The following is a 25,030-nucleotide window of genomic DNA, read 5'->3' as shown; positions in this document are numbered from 1 at the left end:
AAAATGAATCTTAATATTTATCCATATATAAAGCGCACCGGGTTAAAAGCCGCACTGTCAGCTTTTGAGTAAATTTGTGGTTTTTAGGTGCGGCTAATGGTGCGGAAAATACGGTAATTAAAGTCCGTGGACATATTTCCTGAGTTTATAAACAATAACAAAAGACAAATAATTTTGTGATAATAAAAAACATCGATGTAATCATTGTAGAATTGACTAGATATGGCTCTTCTACTTCGTATCGTTACAATTGATATTTGTTGCGATCCAGCCATTTGTTTACATTCAGGAGAGCTAGCTTGCTGTAAGCGGTGAGCTACGGTGTGTAGTGAAGCATGTTTAGCTATTCCTCATCCTGCAGGGATGATACTTGAAAGTAACATACTTTATTTGTCACTATGGAGGTGAGGCTTAGTCATTTAGAAGTAGCTAAAACACTGTGTGGACGGACATTAGCTGCGAGCTAGCTATTAGCTAGCTATGATTTAAAGGGGAACATTATCACCAGACCTATGTAAGCGTCAATATATACCTTGATGTTGCAGAAAAAAGACCATATATTCTTTTAACCGATTTCCGAACTCTAAATGGGTGAATTTTGGCGAATTAAACGCCTTTCTCTTATTCGCTCTCGGAGCGATGACGTCACAAGGTGACGTCACATCGGGAAGCAATCCGCCATTTTCTCAAACACATTACAAACACCGAATCAAATCAGCTCTGTTATTTTCCGTTTTTTCGACTGTTTTCCGTACCTTGGAGACATCATGCCTCGTCGGTGTGTTGTCGGAGGGTGTAACAACACGAACAGGGACGGACTCAAGTTGCACCAGTGGCCCAAAGATGCGAAAGTGGCAAGAAATTGGACGAATGTTGTTCAAAATACGAGGGTGTGAGGAAAGCCGACGAAAATGGTCAGTCGTTTGTTCCGCACACTTTACCGACGAAAGCTATGCTACGACAGAGATGGCAAGAATGTGTGGATATCCTGCGACACTCAAAGCAGATGCATTTCCAATGATAAAGTCAAAGAAATCTGCCGCCAGACCCCCATTGAATCTGCCGGAGTGTGTGAGCTATTCAGGGACATAGGACCTCGGTAGCACGGCAAGCAACGGCGGCAGTTTGTTCCCGCAGACGAGCGAGCTAAACCCCCTGGATGTCTTGGCTCACACCGCTTCTACCGTCCCTTAAGCCACCGAAGATGATCAAAAGAAGAATATCGACCCTAGCTTCCCTGGCCTGCTGACATCAACTCCAAAACTGAACAGATCAGCTTTCAGGAAAAGAGAGCGGATGAGGGTATCCATCTCCATCCATCTTCTTCCGCTTATCCGAGGTCGGGTCGCGGGGGCAGCAGCCTAAGCAGGGAAGCCCAGACTTCCCTCTCCCCAGCCACTTCGTCCAGCTCTTCCTGTGGGACCCCGAGGCGTTCCCAGGCCAGCCGGGAGACATAGTCTTCCCAACGGATGAGGGTATGTCTACAGAATATATCAATTGATGAAAACTTTATTCATTACTCGCGGTTTTACGTAAATTATTATACATAAACTGTGTTTACCAATAATTTAGCTTAAAAACATTACAACACTTAAAAACAAACACATACCAATCGTTGGTTAGAAGGCGATTGCCGAATTCGTCCTCGCTTTCTCCCGTGTCGCTGGCTGTCGTGTCGTTTTCGTCGGTTTCGCTTGCATACGGTTCAAACCGATATGGCTCAATAGCTTCAGTTTCTTCTTCAATTTCGCTTAAGCCGCTGAAATCCGAGTCTGAATCCGAGCTAATGTCGCTATACCTTGCTGTCCATCCGCCATGTTTGTTTGTATTGGCATCACTATGTGACGTCACAGGAAAATGGACGGGTGTATATAACGATGGTTAAAATCAGGCACTTTGAAGCTTTTTTTAGGGATATTGCGTGATGGGTAAAATTTTGAAAAAAAATTCGAAAAATAAAATAAGCCACTGGGAACTGATTTTTAATGGTTTCAACCCTTCTGAAATTGTGATAATGTTCCCCTTTAAAGCCTCAACAGCACAATGGCACTTGAGTGTTTATAGCTCCACCTTGATCATTAGTTTTAAAGCCAAAATATGTCCATTCTCCCTCTTCTGTTTCCGCACTGTTTCTGCTTACAAGTGCTGTGTGCATGTGTTGAGTCGCAACATGAGTCTCCGTATACCGTACAACCCTAGTGGAATTTTTTTAAAGGTTTGATCAAGTGCAATCAGTCAAACAGAGAACATTGGTAAGTATGAAAAACATTAGATGCAAGCTCATATCCTCCATATCTGCTTTTTTTTTTTTTTAATGATATCAAACCCATAGGCTATCTGATGTCAATCAGGACACATATGTAAAATCATAGTTTTTGCTGGTTTTTGGTGTTTGTTCATATTTTCGGGAAAAAGTCTGAATTTGAATGATTTCTTTTGGTTTAGCTTGACAGTTTGTACAGGATTCCCAGGAACAGGTGAAGTTTGACTGTACAGCGAAGATGATTCTTGTATTGTTGGTAAATATTTAGGCAGTGGCGGGGAAACATCCTCCTATTTCCACAGCTGTAGGCCAGTCCTCATAAGCGTTGTTTTCACGCTGGTTGGCAGCTCGCTGACGAGTGAAACGTGAGGATATCACTGGTCGTCATGGAAACAGACGAAAACAGATACAGAAGCTAAGAAAGCATCACTGACCTTCTCAAAGGAGCTGATGTTTCCTGCCCTGCCTCTTCCTGCAAACACCCAGTTGTCACGGTAACGCAGTGATGTGATCAAAGTGCTGCCCATGTTTACGAAGATCTCTTTCATTTCTTCTGTCAACCTAAAACATTTTTATTTTTTAGTTTAGCAATGAATCACAAAAATTGTGTGAATAAAAACTTACTTTGTTGTCACGTCGTCAAAAGACGCCACAATGACCACGTCTCCTGATTTAATGGCTTTCAGGTACGCCAATATGTCCTCTGGGACTTTTCCAGAGAAGGAAACCAACATGAATCAAACAAGTGCTGCTAAAAGATGGATAAGAAACGTCTTACCGCCATCTTTCATGTTGAGATAACCGCTTTTGTCCACAGCTCCATCAACACCTGAAAACAAAAACAATGTGTGAGTGAATGTGTGAATGTTAATGGTTGAATGGGTGAATGTGATGTATAATGTAAAGCGCTTTGGGTATCATTCCAGGTATAGTAAAGCTCTATATAAATACAGACCATTTACCATTACAAGGGTGCAAGGAGTGGTAGGGAAACAGCCCTGCCACTGCTCCACCACCCAGAGATGTTCCGGGATTAAAGGAGCAAAACATCTGTGAAGGGTGGCTCCCGGCTGACGACCCTGCAGCCGACCCAACGGCACTGGCGGAAGCGCATCAGGCAGAAATGTTTTGCCGGTGGTTTAACCTGTGCTCACAACTAGTTTATCTGGCTTTCCATTGACTACTGCAAACAGAGCAGTTGACTTCCAGGAAAAGACTGGTAGGCTGCCAGGAAAGGCTAGTTACCCTAACCACAACAAACTACGAGCAGAAACAGAACAAAACAGCCCGATGGTCCATCAAGGGGCGTACCAACCAGGACGGACAACACGGTAACGACTTGCGCAAACACAACAACGACGGATAGAATGCTGAGAAAATGCAGCTGCGAGTGGTCTAAAGTTACAACCTACCGGGGTCTAGGAATCCACTAAGGGAAAGCAAAATGTGCCAGTTCCACCCAGGTGTAAACTTGCACTGCGTCAGCAGGTCGGACAAGGAGGAACCATAGCCAGGTTGAGGACCACAGTGCTATGGGGCCCACATTGCACCGGGAGAACGGAGGACTGTCAGCCCCACCATGAGACTTCACAGCATCCTATATGAAAACCCCACAGCTGACACAATATTGTGATACATCAAGCAGAGAACCTCCAAGAGAGATGACGCAAAAAAATCTGTGCCGCAAAACTAAAGTCAACTAGCCAAAAGCCTGCGAGAAAGATCTATGGAAAAGCTTTGACCAGAGCCTTTATACGATCATTGGGAACTCCCTCATGGGCAGCAACAACTCTAAGCGTAACCTTTTTGGAGTCATCATCTACGAGGAAGGCTGCAGCAAATTCAGGGAACTGCAACACAGGAAACCTCCTCTCAGACAGATTAGCAGACGGGAAAAGGAGATTCAGTAGCTAGTTAAGGAACGCTGCCTTCTCAGGAAAGCATGGAAGAAGGCAGAGGACGACAAAAAAGAAAGAAAAACTTAAAATATACCAAAAGCAAAATTAAAATCAGACTCTCACATTTACTGAGAGCAGAGAGGATTCAGAATCGATTAAATTGCAAGGCATTGCCAAGGCTAAGGTTCCTACAGGACCTAAGTATTAAATATGCCCTTGGCCTGTTGGATGAGAAAAAGAGCGGAACACTTCATACCACCAAGCAGAAACTAGAAGATCAAGCCAAAGCCTTCTTAGGTCTAAAATCAATAATTAATTTTTTGGTTTTTGGTACATTTAAATCCAAAAAGTTACAGTCACACCAGGAGATGAAATTAGTCAGGGCGCTCTCATGCTTTGATCGTGAACCATAGAGGAGGGACAGCAGTGCAGAGAATTTAATCAGATAGCTGTCCTCTTGCCTACTCCTGCATTCATCAGTATACTTAATAAAAAAGTAAGGGTGAAAGGGCGCATCCTTGGGGTGATACCGTGGAGATGGTTACACAGTCATGGAGACAGCCGTTTACAGAGAATCTTTGCACTCTGCCAGTTAAAAAGTGTAAAATACAAACTACAAGATGGTGAGACAACTCAAATTTAGACAGGCTGCATTGTGGTAAATGCTGAAGAAAAATCAGTGAATAGGAGCCCAGCATGCACAAGACATTGATACAACAATGATTATACATACATGTCCTTAAAAACTGACTTTGAAACAACGTTGCAAAATAGTTGTATTGGTAAAATGAGACAGCGTTCATGTCCAACGTTGGGTCCACGCTGTTGGTTGGGAAATCACCAAATCCTAATTCTAATCAACGTCACAACCAAAATTGAATAAATGCTGTCAAAAAGCATGTTGTTTCAATGTTATATTTGTGTTGTAAAATATTGGTTGGAAAATGACCAAAATTCAATGGTCAAATCAACGTCAGAACCCAACATTGATTAAACGTCGTCAAAAAGCATGTTTTTCCAACGTTAGGTTTGAGTTGGTTAACGTCACGACCTAATTCAACAAGTTCTCAACGTTGTTTTAATGTCTTGTGCCTGCTTGAGAACCCGGCATGGGCCTGAGGATTGAAGGTTAAAGGTCTGAAATCACTAAGTTGTTTCGATTTAGATGTTTTTGGGTGAGGGTTAACACAGTAGAAGACTTCCACATGCCAGGAATCAGTTTACAATTCAGTGACATTTGAAAAATATGCTGGAGGACACTGCAAAAGTGGTCAGCACAATATTGGAGAGTGCGCCCATAAGTAAGGTCTGAACCAGGGCCTTTCCTTATTTCGACCCGTTTTCAAAGCTCTCTAACATGCTCCTGCTTGATGACAATGTTTAGATCTGGGGGTAAGAGACTCTTTAAGGAGGGAAATATTATCAGAAAAGTCATTATTTTCAAAGCGAGAATAACAATTATTAAATGTATTTTGGAGGTCAGCAATATTTATTCTCTCAATTTTAATAGGATTCTTGTCACTCCCACTACTTCCCTGAGAGATGGAGGTCATTGCTTTTATTCCTTTCCAAGCTGCCCGAAGATCTCCACTAGCATATTTGTGTTCAACCTTATCCCTATAAACTCTTTCCTGATCTCGCTCCTTACCACTCTGTTTATGTCTTTCCTTTCCTGCATGCTCCTTGTGTTTCAGTAGTGTGTATGAGAGTGTTTCAGTAGTGTGTATGAAAGTGTTTCAGGAGTATGTGTGAGAGAAAAACTGTTCAGTTGTTTATGTGAGAGCATTTCAGTAGTGGCGGCACGGTGGAAGAGGGGGTTAGTGCATCTGCCTCACAATACGAAGGTCCTGAGTAGTCTTGGGTTCAATCCCGGGCTCGGGATCTTTCTGTGTGGAGTTTGCATGTTCTCCCCGTGACTGCGTGGGTTCCCTCCGGGTACTCCGGCTTCCTACCACCTCCAAAGACATGCACCTGGGGATAGGTTGATTGGCAACACTAAATTGGCCCTAGTGTGTGAATGTGAGTGTGAATGTTGTCTGTCTATCTGTGTTGGCCCTGCGATGAGGTGGCGACTTGTCCAGGGTGTACCCCGCCTTCCGCCCGATTGTAGCTGAGATAGGCTCCAGCACCCCCCGCGACCCCAAAAGGGAATAAGTGGTAGAAAATGGATGGATGGCATTGCAGTAGTGTGTATAAGTTAAAAGATAATGTACCAATGATTGTCGAGTGTTTCAGTAGTGTGTATGAGAGTGTTTCAGTAGTGTGTATAAGAGTGTTTCATTAGTGTGTATGAGAGTGTTTCAGTAGTGTGTGTGAGAGAAAAACATTTCAGTTGTTTATGTGAAAGCAATTCAGTAATATATGTAAGAGGTAATTCTGAATAATATCCCTCACGGCCCCTCATACGTTTTGTCATGTTTTTGACACTTCAAAGTTCCTTGGTGACCCAATGTTTGTGTTGGGAAATATGGTCATTTCTTTACAGGGAATATTAGAGTCCACACAAAAATATATATGAGGAAACAGTTAATGTCAGTTAATTTAAATCCTCGCTTGAACTATAAACAACATCCCAATCTGTAATATCGAAGCCGGCTTGTACGGTGGCAATACTTTCCTCTGTCCAACATCGTACTCTTTTTACATTATTAGCTTCTATGTGTTCTCTCCTAAACAAAACACAGCGTTGTCGTCTGCAAATAGTACTGACTTCATTTCTTTTGTAAATTTACAAATGTCGTTTATGTAGAGATTGAACAATTTTGGTCCCAGTATAGAGCCCTGGGGTACGCCAAAGGATATGTTTAGCATTGTAGACGTGTATTTGCCTAGCTTCACGTATTTATTCCTCTTGTTTAAGTAGCTTCTTACCCAGTTAAAAACCAGGCCTCTAATGCTATAATGTTAAAATGTGTTAATTAAGATATTGTTATTAATTGTGTGGAATGCTTTTGTTAGATCCAACGTAGAGGAAAATAAATGTATTTCTCCCTCAAATCATAATATTTAAGGTTGGGAAAGTACATTTTAATTTAACTAATAAACCAATCACATTTAAATGTGTCTTGTAGATGGGTGGGACAAGTTGGGAATATAAGTTGGGGCGGCATGGCGTAGTGGGTAGAGCAACCGTGCCAGAAACCTGAGGGTTGCAGGTTCGCTCCCTGCCTCTTACCATCCAAAAATCGCAGCCGTTGTGTTCTTGGACGGGACACTTCACCCTTTGCCCCCGGTGCCACTCACACCGGTGAATTGAATGATGAATGATAGGTGGTGGTCGGAGGGGCCGTTGGCGCAAATTGCAGCCACGCTTCCGTCAGTCTACCCCAGGGCAGCTGTGGCTATGAAAGTAGCTTACCACCACCAGGTGTGAATGAATGATGGGTTCTACATGTAAAGCGACTTTGGGTACTTAGAAAAGCGCTATATAAATCCCAGGTATATATATATATATACATATATATATATATATATATATATGTATGTGTGGGAAAAAAATCACAAGACTATTTCATCTCTACAGGCCTGTTTCATGAGGGGGGGTACCCTCAATCGTCAGGAGATTTTAATGGGAGCATTCGCATACCATGGTTTATATAGGGCACAGAGTGGGTGGGTACAGGCTGGCCTAGGGGCGTGGTGATTGGCTCATGTGTTACCTAGGAGGTGTTTCCGTCTATGGCGGCATGTTGTTACAATTTCGCTGCGCTTGTTGAGGGATGACAGGTCTGGACGGTAGATAATAAACAGTTTCTCTTTCAAGCATAGGTTGCATCTTTTATTACCACTATTGTAAGGTGTGCTGGATGCAAGAATTTGCCATGTTATTGAATATTCAACATTATTGTCTTTGAGGTCCCAAATGTGTTTGCTGAGTTCCGTGGTATTTCGCAGGTTTTTGTTCCTGAAAGAAGCCTTGTGATTGTTCCATCGGGTTTTGAATTCTCCCTCGGTTAATCCTACATATGTGTCGGATGTGTTAATGTCCTTGCGTATTACCTTAGATTGGTAGACAACTGATGTTTGTAAGCACCCCCCGTTGAGAGGGCAATCAGGTTTCTTTCGACAATTACATCCTTTGTTGGTTTTGGAGTATATATATATATATATATATATATATATATATATATATATATATATATATATATATATATATATATATATATATATATAACCAATCACAGCTCTTTAACAGTGCAGATATGACAGAGGGGCCGGCAGTTAGTTACAAAGGACAGCCAATCAGAGGCTTTTTCTTGTGAGCTGAGGAAGTTGAATTTCTCACCGGCGGCGTCAAAACAAAAATGTGTGGATTTGACATGTTCCACATCGTAATATGTGTACACCTGGGAGAACGTGAAGAGGACACATTTTATTTTTGATATTATGCCATCAGCAGGTGAATGATTGATTGCGATTTCTACACAACTGTAAGTTAAAGCTTTGTGTATTTGCTGCTTCTGGGTCTTCTGCGTTTATAAACAAATTATAATGAAGGCATGTACCGTAACTCTGTTTTGTAACACACATTCATACCTGCTTTGTCAGAGACAAGGCATAAAAAAGTAGTAAATGCATATGAAAGATATGTATTGGCATTGCCCATGGTAAGCATCATGCATCATCCACCATTCCTGGTCATACGATTGGGCTACTTTTAAGTTAAAGGGGAACATTATCACAATTTCAGAAGGGTTAAAACCATTAAAAATCAGTTCTCAGTGGCTTATTTTATTTTTCGAAGTTTTTTTCAAAATTTTACCCATCAAACAATATCCCTAAAAAAAGCTTCAAAGTGCCTGATTTTAACCATCGTTATATACACCCGTCCATTTTCTTGTGACGTCACATAGTGATGCCGATACAAACAAACATGGTGGATAGAACAGCAAGGTATAGCGACATTAGCTCTGATTCAGACTCGGATTTCAGCGGCTTAAGCGATTCAACAGATTACGCATGTATTGAAACGGATGGTTGTAGTGTGGAGGCAGGTAGCGAAAACGAAATTGAAGAAGAAACTGAAGCTATTGAGCCATATCGGTTTGAACCGTATGCAAGCGAAACCGACAAAAACGACACGACAGCCAGCGACACGGGAGAAAGCGAGGACGAATTCGGCGATCGCCTTCTAACCAACGATTGGTATGTGTTTGTTTGGCATTAAAGGAAACTAACAACTATGAACTAGGTTTACAGCATATGAAATACATTTGGCAACAACATGCACTTTGAGAGTGCAGACAGCCCAATTTTCATCAATTAATATATTCTGTAGACATACCCTCATCCGCTCTTTTTTCCTGGGGGTCTGGCGGCAGATTTCTTTGACTTTATCGTTGGAAATGCATCTGCTTTGAGTGTCGTAGGATATCCACACATTCTTGCCATCCGTGTCGTAGCATAGCTTTCGTCGGTAAAGTGTGCGGAACAAACGTCCAATTTCTTGCCACTTTCGCATCTTTGGGCCACTGGTGCAACTTGAATCCGTCCCTGTTCGTGTTGTTACACCCTCCGACAACACACCGACGAGGCATGATGTCTCCAAGGTACGGAAAACAGTCGAAAAAACGGAAAATAACAGAGCTGATTTGACTCGGTGTTTGTAATGTGTTTGAGAAAATGGCGGATTGTTTCCCGATGTGAGGTTACAACGTGACGTCATCGCTCCGAGAGGGAATAATAGAAAGGCGTTTAATGCGCCAAAATTCACCCATTTAGAGTTCGGAAATCGGTCAAAAAAATATATGATCTTTTTTCTGCAACATCAAAGTATATATTGACGCTTACATAGGTCTGGTGATAATGTTCCCCTTTAAACAAATGCTTAGCATGTAGTCTAAATAAAGGTGCTTTCAAATAAACTTTAATGAAGCCTTATTTTTTATAGTGAAGTGTATTTCTGGTCTTGTCACCCCCTTCCGGGCAGGAGGGCAACACGGTAGTGCGGCTGGATCAAAAGAGACGTCGGAGACGCTTTGCTGAACAAAAAGTTGCTTTATTAGCGTCATTAAACAGGTCTGCAAATACCTGAAGGAACTCCGGTCAAAAAATGAAGGACTCCTAACGTGAAGAAGCCAAACCATCAGTTACATATTCCTTCTTTCTCTGTCTGGGTGTGTGCTAAGTCAGGACAGGACAACATGACCATGTAAGGAGATGTTTGTGTGTAGTGACTGGTAAGACAACAGATGTACATCATAACTTGTAGGTTGACGTTTAAGATAAACATGGAATCTCTACTCCAGGATAGAGCTATTCCTTTTGCATACCGAAGCCTGGTTTTATTGCTTCTTCTCGTGAGAATGTCCAACTATGGCTCTTTCTCAACCATTATTTACTTAAACCTGATGGTTCGCTTTCTCCAAGTTGAATATAAACATTCACCATATGTAGAACATAATATGAGTTAACCGTCACCGATTCTGTTCATAACTTTTATGGACAGAATTTCTAGGCGCAGTCATGGCGTTGAGGGGATCTTGTTTGGTGGCTGCAGGATTAGGTCTCTGCTTTTTGCAGATGATGTGGTCCTGATGGCTTCATCTGTCCAGGATCTTCAGCTCTCACTGGATCGGTTCGCAGCTGAGTGTGAAGCGACTGGGATGAGAATCAGCACCTCCAAGTCCGAGTCCATGGTTCTCGCCCGGAAAAGGGTGGAGTGCCATCTCCGGGTTGGGGAGGAGATCTTGCCCCAAGTGGAGGAGTTCAAGTACCTCGGAGTCTTGTTCACGAGTGAGGGAAGAGTGGATCGTGAGATCGACAGGCGGATCGGTGCGGCGTCTTCAGTAATGCGGACGCTGTATCGATCCGTTGTGGTGAAGAAGGAGCTGAGCCGGAAGGCAAAGCTCTCAATTTACCGGTCGATCTACGTTCCCATCCTCACCTATGGTCATGAGCTTTGGGTTATGACCAAAAGGACAAGATCACGGGTACAAGCGGCCGAAATGAGTTTCCTCCGCCGGGTGGCGGGGCTCTCCCTTAGAGATAGGGTGAGAAGCTCTGCCATCCGGGAGGAGCTCAAAGTAAAGCCGCTGCTCCTCCACATCGAGAGGAGCCAGATGAGGTGGTTCGGGCATCTGGTCAGGATGCCACCCGAACGCCTCCCTAGGGAGGTGTTTAGGGCACGTCCGACCGGTAGGAGGCCGCGGGGAAGACCCAGGACACGTTGGGAAGACTATGTCTCCCGGCTGGCCTGGGAACGCCTCGGGGTCCCACAGGAAGAGCTGGACGAAGTGGCTGGGGAGAGGGAAGTCTGGGCTTCCCTGCTTAGGCTGCTGCCCCCGCGACCCGACCTCGGATAAGCGGAAGAAGATGGATGGATGGATGGAATATGAGTTAATTAATTCACTTCAATACTTAATATTTTACTCAACTAAATATGCTGTAATTTAAGTTTATGAAAATGTTGTGTAATTTTGTTGACTAAGACTGCACAAAATCTTAATTATTTTGGTTGACTAAAATTAGACTAAAACTAAAATGCATTTTCATCAAAAGACTATAACTAAAACTAAAATAAAACTTTATTTTGAAAGTTTTCCCGACCCGGTCAGCTGTTTTCAGACACATCACATTAGGAAGCTACAACAGCTCTGACGAAGGCTGAAGTGTCAGCCAAAACTGTCAGCAGGTAAGACACCTCTCTAACTCAAAAAATGTTGAACACAATAACTTTGCACCTATCTATTTGAGAAGAGAAAATGAACACAATTGATTTAAATTAAAACCATGTTGTAGTTTTTAGTGCGTCCACATGGAGTCTACTCACAAATATAAGTTAGAACTGAAGGCGACTTTGTATTAGAAATGGCAACAGCGGAGGATGCATGTGCATGTACAAATCCTTTTCAACCCATATTCAATTGAATACACTACAAAGACAATATATTTGATGTTCAAACTCATAAACTTTATTATTTTTTTGCAAATAATAATTAACATAGAAATACATGGCTGCAACACGTGCCAAAGTAGTTGGGAAAGGGCATGTTCACCACTGTGTTACATGGCCTTTCCTTTTAACAACACTCAGTAAACGTTTGGGAACTGAGGAGACACATTTTTTAAGCTTCTCAGGTGGAATTCTTTCCCATTCTTGCTTGATGTACAGCTTAAGTTGCTCAAAAGTCCGGGGGTCTCCTTTGTGGTATTTTAGGCTTCATAATGCGCCACACATTTTCAATGGGAGACAGGTCTGGACTACAGGCAGGCCAGTCTAGTACCCGCACTCTTTTACTATGAAGCCACGTTGATGTAACACGTGGCTTGGCATTGTCTTGCTGAAATAAGCAGGGGCGTCCATGGTAACGTTGCTTGGATGGCAACATATGTTGCTCCAAAACCTGTATGTACCTTTCAGCATTAATGGCGCCTTCGCAGATGTGTAAGTTACCCATGTCTTGGGCACTAATACACCCACATACCATCACACATGCTGGCTTTTCAACTTTGCGCCTATAACAATCCGGATGGTTCTTTTCCTCTTTGTTCCGGAGGACACGACGTCCACAGTTTCCAAAAACTATTTGAAATGTGGACTCTTCAGACCACAGAACACTTTTCCACTTTGTATCAGTCCATCTTAGATGAGCTCAGGCCCAGCTGGCCTGAGCTGATAAACGGTTTTCGCCTTGCATAGCAGAGTTTTAACTTGCACTTACAGATGTAGCGACCAACGGTAGTTACTGACAGTGGGTTTCTGAAGTGTTCCTGAGCCCATGTGGTGATATCCTTTACACACTGATGTCGCTTGTTGATGCAGTACAGCCTGAGGGATCAAAGGTCACAGGCTTAGCTGCTTACGTGCAGTGATTTCTCCAGATTCTCTGAACCCTTTGATGATATTACGGACCGTAGATGGTGAAATCCCTAAATTCCTTGCAATAGCTGGTTGAGAAAGGTTTTTCTTAAACGGTTCAACAATTTGCTCACGCATTTGTTGACAAAGTGGTGACCCTCGCCCCATCCTTGTTTGTGAATGACTGAGCATTTCATGGAATCTACTTTTATACCCAATCATGGCACCCACCTGTTCCCAATTTCCCTGTTCACCTGTGGGATGTTCCAAATAAGTGTTTGATGAGCATTCCTCAACTTTATCAGTATTTATTGCCACCTTTCCCAACTTTTTTGTCACGTGTTGCTGGCATCAAATTCTAAAGTTAACGATTATTTGCAAAAAAAAAAAAATGTTTATCAGTTTGAACATCAAATATGTTGTCTTTGTAGCATATTCAACTGAATATGGGTTGAAAATGATTTGCAAATCATTGTATTCCGTTTATATTTACATCTAACACAATTTCCCAACTCATATGGAAACGGGGTTTGTATGAACCAGTCTGCCTCACATCAAGACAATAGAGAAAAAGAAGGAGCTTCTTGAGTTTCAGACCTCAGTGACCTTAAGAGCTAGACCAGCAGGAGCTTAGACTTCAGTTGTACAGGTCTGAAGATAGAAGCCTGACAAAGTGCAATCCACTTCACTCAGGATGGAGTTGGACACATAGCTAACCACCTCATTCATTGAAGAAGGCAATGTTACTCCTGTATAAGCACAGATGGAGCAGTGTGTACATATGATGTCCCCTTCACATTTCTAACTGCTCCCTCATCTATGCCTGCCTAGAACCGTCCCGTTTTGGATCCATAAATACAGCAGCTGCACACTTAAGATCTATTGCATTAGTAATCTATTTCGATTGATGCCATCGATGTTAAAATGTTGGCTCTATATCCGTGTTGGTTGTCCGCTAACGTCGCACTTTTATTCATGAATTTGCAGGAAATGACAGACACCTATTGTACCGCTAACAAAGCAAATCTAACTTTATTCATATATAAAAGATATGCAACACAAAATGCTTTACAGACATTGCCCTGATGACCCACCTCCCCCATTATCAATCACATACACACACAAATGAATACATGGCTGAGTACTGCGGAGCCAAGAGAAGAAAGACTATCACATGGGCAGTCTGTACCAGAAGGTCACCAGTCCTTCAACCTTATGTCTCTCTATTGTCAATCTACTTTCTGTCCTTCTACAATGTTTCTATATGGTCCCTTATGTCCTTTTACACTGTCCCTTTATTGTCAATCTGTCTATTTTATGTCCCTCTACTCTATTTATGTCATGTCTGTGTGATCATGTTTTGTTTTAGTAATGTTCGGTTTAAATTTTGGACTTTTTGTGCACTTTTGTTTTGTTTTGTCACCATAGCAACCATTAGTTTCACCTGTCACGTCACGCACCTGTTCCACGTTTGGACTCATTGTGCACTCTTGTCACCATAGCAACCATTAGTTTTCACCTGTCACGTCACGCACCTGTTTCACGTTTCGAGTCACGCACCTGCTTTCACTAATCATGTCCATAGTATTTAAGTTCATTCATTTTCTGTTGTTCGTTCTGACGACATCCCCGCATTTATGCTCCTGCACTCTCTCCACACCCTGATGACCCTTGCTACTCTTTTTTTCATGCCGGTTCCATGCCAAGTAAGTTTTTGTTTGTTAAGCCACAGTTAGTGTTTTGTTTAATTGTTCATAGTTTCTGCCAATGTGCAAGTTTTGTGTTTAAAGTCTAGTTTTATTCTCCGCCACTGTGCGCGCTTTTTGTTTATTCTTTTTTTGATAGTTTAAAATAAATAATGTCTTCACCTTCACGCCATGTCTGGTCCAAATGCTCATTTGCACCACGGGAGAACAAACCAAGCCAAAGTCCAAGTCTTGACAATTTATTGTCAATCTATCTACGCTTTGTGCCACCTTATGTCTCCCTACTCTGTCTCTCTATTTTCAATATATCTACTTTCAGTCCCTTTACTCTGTTTCTCTATTGTACCTCTACTCGGGCTCTCTTTTGTCACTGTTACATTCTCTTGCTGCCGTGTGGTTATGCTGTGCTTGCTTTTTCCTTTCTCTCCTCTGCAGTTGGGCGTGCCACTGGCAGCGGAACAAATGGGCACAGCTGGCATTAATCAGTGGTGCCAGCTACTTAAGTTAAGTAGTGGCAGCTGGGAGACGCCACTACCTTCTTTCAGTGTGCTCATATTCATGAATAGACATCGTATAAGTAGACGCAGCATCGAGTGCTATTGCCTACTGGCGCTGACGAGACGCGGAGCCGCCATCTTGGAGTGGTGATCCGCTCCACTCAGTGCAATTCATTTGGCAGGAGCAATTAACTGTCAGCGCATTTAATTCATCTTACCTCACTGAATACCACTGATTTTCACACGTTTTTATGTCACACGTGTAGCTATGATAAAGGACACATGTTTTGGTGTGTTTTATTATTCATAGTTTGCTTAACAGTAATAGAATATTCTTATATGCTTTAAGTGACCAGACGTCCGAGACCAAAACTGGGAATATAATCCCAAAGAAGGGGGAAAAAAACGGTCAGCTATTTTTAAGTTGAAGAAACAATATGATTAGGTTATATATACATGTGTATATCCTACATAAACAATGTATGAATACATTAGATATCTATATATCTTAGGGACCTATAGACTGTATCTCTGTTGCTGCAGCAGCAGAGAGTTTATTCTGTTTTGACATTTTGTATTGATATTTTTTATTACATTCTTCCCTTAAATGATAATGTTTACAGTGATTGTTTTATATGTATTTTTATGTATGTCGCTTTGGATAAAAGCGCCTGCCAAATACTTAAACATAAACATATATAAACACCTGAAAGTCTATATTACCCCCCCTCCACCCTATCTGGACTGTGGTCCTAATTTTTACCCCTGTTGGCTTTTACAATCTTTATCTTCATCATTTATTTCAACTTTATGTTATTCAAGTATGACATTTTTAAATTTAATTAATTTCATTGACAAGCAATTCTATTATGGTCATACTCTTGTTTGCTAGCGGTTACGATTTCAGTACTATTGAAGATCTTTGCTCCTTCTCAACTCTGTGGTAATATTCTTTTCGCAAAATACAACCAATAGTACGTTAATGTTAAATCTTACTTGTGAAAAGTAATCCCCCGATTCCTATTTTCAACAGTCCGCTCATTTGAGCAGGAAAACGCTGAACACCAGCCTGACATCTTTGTTTTCTACCTGTCAACTGTCAGTTTAGGCTGCTCGCCGGCTCCTCATCACCACTTCAAGTTGGCGGCCAAATTTATCGCGTCACAGCAGCCATGCCAGCCAATGCTGCGTCTACTTATAAGATGTCTATGGAGCGGATCACCACTCCAAGATGGCGGCCCCGTCTCTCATCAGCGCCAGCAGGCAGTAGCAGTCGATGCTGCGTCTACTTATAAGATGTCTATGGTTATAACGTTAGCAGGGAGTTTACAGCCTCACTGATTTAACTACACAGAAAATAAAAATTACGTTACTCAGCCAATAAAAGTTAGCTTACATTCAAAACTTACCCTTCTTTGTGCAACTTCAAATGCCGAACGAAGTTGGAAGTTGTTGCGTCTCCGTCTGTAATCTTCGAACTGCACGTTTTGCATACTGCAATTAGTTTTTTGTTGACCAACTCGTAGTTTTAATACCCGAACGAAACTATCTTTGGCATGATCATTTTTCCTCACTGGCGCTTTGTTTGACAGCTCTTCTTTGTTGGTTGTCCTGCAATTTGATTGGATGAATGCTGTCGGATGAAAACAACGTGGATCTAATTTGATTGGCTGTTGTACTGAGAGCACACAAGCTGACAGACACACACACGTAAACAATGAAAGCTACGGAGCGCTCCTGAATAACTTTTTAATTTTTGGGTTTTGGGGAAAGTAGCAAGTCATGTCAATTCAAAAGGCTCAAGTCCAAGTGAAGTCACAAGTCATTGATGTTAAAGTCTAAGTCGAGTTGCAAGTCTCTTTACTTTTTGTCAAGTCGAGTCTAACGTCATCAAATTCATGACTCGAGTCTGACTCCAGTCCAAGTCATGTGACTCGAGTCCACACCTCTGGTTATTAAACAGGTCACGGAACGTAATTGAAGTGTCGTTGACAGTTTTTGAATGGATTTTTAAAGTAATTTAGAGGTAGAATTGATTGCTCCCATTAACTGCATTGCTAGCCACCTAGGACAACAGAGTGGACCGACACCAGCAGATGACATGGCACCCCAAACCATCACCCAACCATGCAAATTTTGCATTTCCTTTGGAAATCGAGGTCCCAGAGTCTGGAGGAAGACAGGAGAGGCACAGGATCCACGTTGCCTGAAGTCTAGTGTAAAGTTTCCACCATCAGTGATGGTTTGGGGTGCCATGTCATCTGCTGGTGTCGGTCCACTCTGTTTCCTGAGATCCAGGGTCAACGCAGCCGTCTACCAGCAAGTTTTAGAGCACTTCATGCTTCCTGCTGCTGACCTGCTCTATGGAGATGGAGATTTCAAGTTCCAACAGGACTTGGCGCCTGCACACAGCGCAAAATCTACCCGTGCCTGGTTTACGGACCATGGTATTTCTGTTCTAAATTGGCCCGCCAACTCCCCTGACCTTAGCCCCATAGAAAATCTGTGGGGTATTGTGAAAAGGAAGATGCAGAATGCCAGACCCAAAAACGCAGAAGAGTTGAAGGCCACTATCAGAGAAACCTGGGCTCTCATAACACCTGAGCAGTGCCAGAAACTCATCGACTCCATGCCACGCCGCATTAACGCAGTAATTGAGGCAAAAGGAGCTCCAACCAAGTATTGAGTATTGTACATGCTCATATTTTTCATTTTCATACTTTTCAGTTGGCCAACATTTCTAAAAATCCCTTTTTTGTATTAGCCTTAAGTAATATTCTAATTTTGTGACACACGGAATTTTGGATTTTCATTTGTTGCCACTTCAAATCATCAAAATTAAATGAAATAAACATTTGAATGCATCAGTCTGTGTGCAATGAATAAATATAATGTACAAGTTACACCTTTTGAATGCAATTACTGAAATAAATCAAGTTTTTCAAAATATTCTAATTTACTGGCTTTTACCTGTATATCAACCCAACTGGTCGAGACAGATGGCTGCCCCTGTGAGCCTGGGTTCTGTTGGAGGTTTCTTCCCAAAAGGGAGTTTGTCCTAGCCTCTGTTGCCAAGTGCTTTATCATGCATGGCCGCGTTGGTTCTTTCATGAAAGAGGACTGAGGTTCTGAGCGTGTCCAAGTGTGATTAAGTAGTGTGCCCAATCAAAATGGATTTGACCACAGTTTGCAGAGAGACAAAACAAGAACATCTTGACATTTACCTCTGATCTCAACTACCGTATTTTCCGGACTATAAGGCGCACCGGATTATAAGGCGCACCTTCAATGAATGGCCTATTTTAAAACTTTGTTCATATATAAGGCACACCGCATTATAAGGCGCATAGAATAGACGCTACAGTAGAGGCTGGGGTTGCGAGACCTGTTGTGGCTCAATATTAGGCGCACCGGATTATAAGGCGCACTGTCAGCTTTTGAGAAAATTGGAGGTTTTTCGGTGCGCCTTATAGTGCGGAAAATACGGTACCTTTCACCACTAGTGGTAAGAATATGGGAAATGTCAGCTAAAAGTTTGAGAATGGTTTTAGAGCAGGGGTGTCAAACTAATTTTAGATCGGGGTCCACATGGAGAAAAATCTACTCCCAAGTGGTAAAATCACGGCACGATAACTTCAGTGAAGTGAATTATATTTATATAGCGCATTTTCTCTAGTGACTCAAAGCGCTTTACATAGTGAAAACCCAATATCTAAGTTACATTTAAACCAGTGTGGGTGGCACTGGGAGCAGGTGGGTAAAGTGTCTTGCCCAAGGACACAACGGCAGTGACTAGGATAGCGGAAGCGGGGATCGAACATGGAACCCTCAAGTTGCTGGCACGGCCACTCTACCAACCGAGCTATACCTCCCCAACTTAAAAATAAAGACAACTTCTGATTGTTTTTCTTTGTTTAAAAATTGAACATGCACATTCTGAAATTGTACAAATCCTTTATGTTGGTGGTTTTTTTTTTACACTTACATGTTGCGGTTAATAGTATTCTATCTTTATTTGTCGTTATTTATATTTTCTGAATAAATTATGTGATAATGTTCATCAGTCAACTCATTGGTGTTAATTTGCAATCTATCAAGATAAAAAAAATGATATCAAAATCAAATTACCGAATGTTATTTAAGTAGTTTGATCATTTTTCTCTACTGATGTACTAACATCATGTGTTTTTTTTAATTTTTTTATACATATGTAGCATCATCTACGAAGATAGAAATAATTGCTTTTGTGACATCCCGTGGACACGTTTAGAACAGCAGTTTATTTCATTCAAAAATTTCAGGTTCATTTTTATACTTAGCAAACTCATTCCGCGGGCCGGATAAAACCTGTTCCGCACGTTTGACACCCCTGTTTTAGAGTGAGATGAAGATGAAAACCAACAGATGTCTTGCTTGTATTGCAGCTGCTCATGAAAACATTGAAATGATGCACGGATGAAGAGTGAATCTCAAAACCAAACAAGTTGCTGCTCACCGTTGATGACAACGATGTTGAGGCCAGGTCCCACGTTGTTGAGCATGTGACTCATGATGCTGCAGCACAGGAAATATCAACTTAATAATGGTAATGATATTTTTTATACAACACACTTTATTTTACCTGCAGTACACAACGGACGCCAACCTCACGCTTCTCTTGCTTGGAATTCAGATCACGATTCTCTAGCACGATTTAGCGCGCACACACATGCATACACACACCCTGTTAAAGTCTATGTGCTTACATTTAAATATCACACAGTTTTTATTATCATTATTATTATTTAGAGCTGTCAAGGTCCACATGTTAATGCATGCATTATATAAACATTGTATCCAAGCAGATTATTCACACAATGTATTCATATGCACATGCTCCTTTACCTTTACCTGGGTGTTTACCTAACCGGCGTCTTGTTGTATGTCAGTGATCTGGTCAATAGTACAGTGAAGTTGGCACGTTGTGTAATTCGTAAATAAAATCAAAATACAACGATTTGCAAATACTTTTGAACTTATATTCAATTGAATAGACTGCAAAGACAAGATATTTAATGTTTGAACTGAGAAACTTTTTTTTTTTTTGGCAAATAATCACTAACTTAGAATTTAATGGCAGCAACACATTGCAAAACGTTGGCACAGGGGCATGTTTACCACTGTGTTGCATGGCCTTTCCTTTTAACAACACTCAGTAAACGTTTGGTAACGGAGGAGACCAACTTTTGAAGCTTTTCAGGTGGAATTCTTTCCCATTCTTGCTTGATGTACAGCTTAAGTTGTTCAACAGTCCGGGGGTCTCTGTTGTGGTATTTTAGGCTTCATAATGCGCCACATATTTTCAATGGGAGACAGGTCTGGACTACAGGCAGGCCAGTCAGGGACCCGCACTAACACGTGGCTTGGCATTGTATTGCTGAAATAAGCAGGGGCGTCCATGATAACGTTGCTTGGATGGCAACATATGTTGTGTACCTTTCAGCATTAATGGTGCCTTCACAGATGTGTAAGTTACCCATGCCTTGGGCACTAACACACCCCCATACCATCACAGATGCTGGCTTTTCAACTTTGCGCCTATAACAATCCGGATGGTTCTTTTCCTCTTTGTTCCGGAGGACACGACGTCCACAGTTTCCAAAAACAACTTGCAATATGGACTCGTCAGACCACAGAACACTTTTACACTTTGCATCAGTCCATCTTAGATGAGCTCGGGCGTGTCTGGGTGTTGATAAATGGCTTTCGCTTTGCATAGTAGAGACTGCACTTGCAGATGTAGCGACAAACTGTAGTTACTGACAGTGGTTTTATGAAGTGTTCCTGAGCCCATGTGGTGATATCCTTTACACACTGATGTCGGTTTTTGATGCAGTACCGCCTGAGGGATCCAAAGTCACGGGCATTCAATGTTACGTGCAGGCATTTCTCCAGATTCTCTGAACCTTTTGATGATATTACAGACCTTAGATGGTGAATTCCCTAAATTCCTTGCTATAGCTCGTTGAGAAATGTTGTTCTTAAACAGTTCGACAATTTGCTCACGCATTTGTTCATAAAGTGGTGACCCTCGCCCCATCCTTGTTTGTGAATGACTGAGCATTTCGTGGAAGCTTCTTTTACACCCAATCATGGCACCCACCTTTTTCCCAATTAGCCTGTTTACCTGTGGGATGTTCCAAATAAGTGTTTGATGAGCATTCCTCAACTTTCTCAGTCTTTTTTGACACTTGTGCCAGCTTTTTTTAAACATGTTGCAGGCATCCAATTCCAAATGAGCTAATATTTGCAAACAATAACAAAGTTTTTTAGTTCAAACGTTAAATATCTTGTCTTTGCAGTCTATTCAATTGAATATAGGTTGAAAAGGATTTGCAGATCATTGTATTCTGTTTTTATTTACCATTTACACAATGTGCCCACTAGTTTTGGGGTTTGTACATCGAAGATAAGTGTTGTCCAAGTGTTATCTGCCATTAGTGTTATTGCATTTATCATTTTCTTTTTTTTTCTCATCTTGGAACTGTTTGAGAGATTAAGACAATATTGTTTAAATTGCCAAAAGAATGAATGATAGGATGGGTGAATGAATGATGCATTTATTGTAATTGTAAAAGGAGAGCAAGGGAGGGTGGGACTGGAATAGCTTCTGCTTCTTCCTACTCATGTTCGGACTCAATTTAAATTGTGATGGTCTATGAAGTGCTTGCTTGTGTTTTAATTGTGTCGTTTGTCCAAATAAAGTCAAAAGTCAAGTAAAAAAAAAAGTCGAAAGTGAACGAGGAGACTGACTAATGTGCTTAATTTTACTTCAAAATAAACCCAGACTGTACATTAAATAACACTGTTAAATTCAAGTAAAACATTTAAAAATGTTCCTGTATGACATTCTGTATTTGTGTCATTACATTGAGGTCTTTTTTTTAATAATTAATTCAAATTATGCACGCACATAATTTACAGCAAATAATCGTATTAAAAATGTAATTGTTTGACAACTCTCCTATAATAATAATAATTATTATTATTTTTAATAATCGTATTAAAAATGTAATTGTTTGACAACTCTCCTATAATAATAATAATAATTATTATTATTATTATAGGAGAGTTGTCAAACAATTACATTTTTAATACGATTATTTGCTGTAAATTATGTGCGTGCATAATTTGAATTAATTATAAAAAAAGACCTCAATGTAATGACACAAATACAGAATGTTCCTGTATGACATTCTGTATTTGTGTCATTACATTGAGGTCTTTTTTTTATAATTAATTCAAATTATGCACGCACATAATTTACAGCAAATAATCGTATTAAAAATGTAATTGTTTGACAACTCTCCTATAATAATAATAATAATAATAATTATTATTATTATTATAGGAGAGTTGTCAAACAATTACATTTTTAATACGATTATTTGCTGTAAATTATGTGCGTGCATAATTTGAAAATTAATACTCTAATAATAATAATAATAATTATTATTATTATTATTATTAGAGTATTAATTTTCTTGTTGAGCTTTCTGATATCCTTCATGGAATGTCCCGGAAAGACAGTTTCCTAATAGAAATGCTTGAGACTAAAAATATAATCCATCAAGTCAAAAACGTTCATTCATGCACGTGATAAAGTAAACAAGTCGGTTGGTTCATGTTTGTCAGGGCGAGTTGACTCCTCCGCCCTGGCTAGCGAGGAGGAAAATTCGGTCGTCACGGTAACGGCAATAAGTTGGTACAAGTCAGCGTTAGTTTGTGCTGCGGTTCAGTGGATCAAAGCAATGAAATCATCATCTTTAGAAAGCAGATTAGATGTTTGTCGTGACTTTGAACTTTTATTTGTACATTTTCAAATGTTGTTTGTTACATTTAAACATTTGTTTACTTACATCTGACCATCAAAGCAGATCTTTGGGCCGACCACGTCGGCGGCTCCGCTGCGCACGTGCACGGCAAAGTGCTGAGGAGGGCACAATCTGGACAGGCCGCACTTTGGCGAAGAAGTTTCTGCAGGAAGAAGGAGACAAAAGCCAAGTGATGGACGTCAAAATTAGACGAAACAAGTTTTGCTCACCTGGTTGCACTTTGACTTTAGTTTGCTCCACACTTCTCACGCCTGCAAGAAGGAAGGAGGAGAACATGAAGCGTGACGACCACGCTTGATGTCGACAAACCAGACAGGTGCTCACCCAGAGGTTGTCTCGCTCCTTGCCAGACGTTCTTGGACACGTTCCACGTCAGCACGAGGACCACGAGGACTGCGGCGTAGGTAGCAGCTGTCATACAAGGGAGAAAGAAGAGGTCAGTGATTGCAGAACGAGGACCTGGAGTGTCCATTCACTACAAGCTCACCTTTGTGCCTCATGACGGCAGCTCTCGGAGTTCAAGTTTTCTTCCTCAGCGGCTCGTCTTCTTCTATCGGACACAGCGTCCTCATCCTTGTGCTGGGCAGAAGCAGGATGTGACAAAGTACACACACATACGCCCACACGCTCAACCAGAAGATCAAGTTTTTGTGGCAAAGCAGCCAGCAGTCACACAGCAAACAAAGAAAACAATAACAACAATAACCTCGACCTGGTTGGAGACTGGAAGGCAAAGAAAAGCCTTAGAATAGAATTGAATACAATTGTAGAGATGTCCGATAATGACTTTTTTACCGATATTCCGATATTGTCCAACTCTTAATTACCGATTCCAATATCAACCGATACCGATATATACAGTCGTGGAATTAACACATTATTATGCCTAATTTTGTTGTGATGCCCCCCGCTGGATGCATTAAACAATGTAACTTTACCATGAATTGATTAATGTGAATCCCGACTTAAACAAGTTGAAAAACTTATTGGGGTGTTACCATTTATCAGAGGTGGGACCAAGTCATTGTTTTGCAAGTCACAAGTAAGTCTCAAGTCTTTGCCCTCAAGTCTGAGTCAAGTCCCGAGTCAAGACAGGCAAGCCCCGAGTCAAGTCCAAAGTCATGACTGGAAAGTCTCAAGTCAAGTTCTAAGTCCTGCATTTTGAGTTTCGAGTCCTTTCAAGTCCTTTTAACCACAGACTAATATATTAACACAGATTGTGTATGCTTTTCAAACGCTGTATTTATTTATTAAAACAAGTGCATTTTAAATTGCAGGAAAGAAAATTGTGCTGACATTGCACTTTATAATAGCACTATTAACCAGTCATTTTAAACATTAACTCATTCCTTTACAGAACAAACACATTGAAAAATAAAGTGCAAATGTACTTATTTGTACAAAAGTGTTAACATTGAAAAAACATGACATATACGTGAACATAACAAAAAAGTTGTACTTTTTATATGTCAGGGCCCTATGCTGCATTGCATTTGCAAAAGACCAAATTAGCCAAGAGTCTGTCAGTCATTTGTGCACGATGGGGGCGTAGTATGATGCCACCATGGCTGAAAACTCGCTCCACTGGAGCACTGGAGGCAGGCACTGCCAAGACTCTCATGGCCACTCGTAACAGTGAAGGAAGAGTCTTCATGTTCAATGCCCAGAACAAAAGGGGGGAGAGAGTTTTTTTGGGTTGGTGCACTACTTGTAAGTGTATCTTGTGTTTTTTATGTTGATTTAATTAAAAAAAGAAAAAATATATATATATATATATTTCTTGTGCGGCCCGATACCAATCGATCCACGGACCAGTACCGGGCCGCGGTCCGGTGGTTGGGGACCACTGAGGTAAACAACCAACAGTATGTCAGAAAGCTAGCTAAAACGGTACACATATTCATAATATAGTATACATTTGAACTGACCTTTATTTTACTATTTTTGTCTTTTTTTAGGTGGCTAAAATACGCGGTGCTGCTGACCGCCGTC

The 25,030-nt window shown here is 41.2% G+C and overlaps 1 protein-coding gene across 1 annotated transcript; it reads right to left on the bottom strand.

The window, feature by feature from the left end:
• On the bottom strand, window positions 1-23,921 carry LOC133570839 (protein FAM3C). Its single transcript, XM_061923581.1, has 9 exons — window positions 23,526-23,921; window positions 23,363-23,449; window positions 23,248-23,289; window positions 23,063-23,180; window positions 19,660-19,718; window positions 3,042-3,092; window positions 2,888-2,972; window positions 2,698-2,824; window positions 1-2,614 (listed from the first exon to the last, which is right to left on the bottom strand). The coding sequence occupies exons 1-9, from the start codon at window positions 23,536-23,538 to the stop codon at window positions 2,528-2,530; spliced, it is 669 nt and encodes a 222-aa protein (XP_061779565.1). The 5' UTR covers window positions 23,539-23,921; the 3' UTR covers window positions 1-2,527.
• Between the last annotated feature and the right edge of the window lie 1,109 nt (window positions 23,922-25,030).

Source organism: Nerophis lumbriciformis, linkage group LG28 (genome assembly GCF_033978685.3).
Source record: "Nerophis lumbriciformis linkage group LG28, RoL_Nlum_v2.1, whole genome shotgun sequence".
NCBI classification, from domain to species: domain Eukaryota; kingdom Metazoa; phylum Chordata; class Actinopteri; order Syngnathiformes; family Syngnathidae; genus Nerophis; species Nerophis lumbriciformis.
The sequence above is the reverse complement of the archived record's forward strand: the minus strand, read 5'-3'. Positions and strand labels throughout refer to the sequence as shown.

What these genes read in the sequence shown, in the direction of transcription:
- LOC133570839 (XM_061923581.1), bottom strand. An exon ending in TCTCAACATGAAAGATGGCG is followed by an intron (nt 2,973 to 3,041) that starts GTAAGACGTTTC and finishes TCTCTGGAAAAG; the next exon opens with TCCCAGAGGACATATTGGCG. An exon ending in ACATCAGCTCCTTTGAGAAG is followed by an intron (nt 2,615 to 2,697) that starts GTCAGTGATGCT and finishes TTCACTCGTCAG; the next exon opens with CGAGCTGCCAACCAGCGTGA.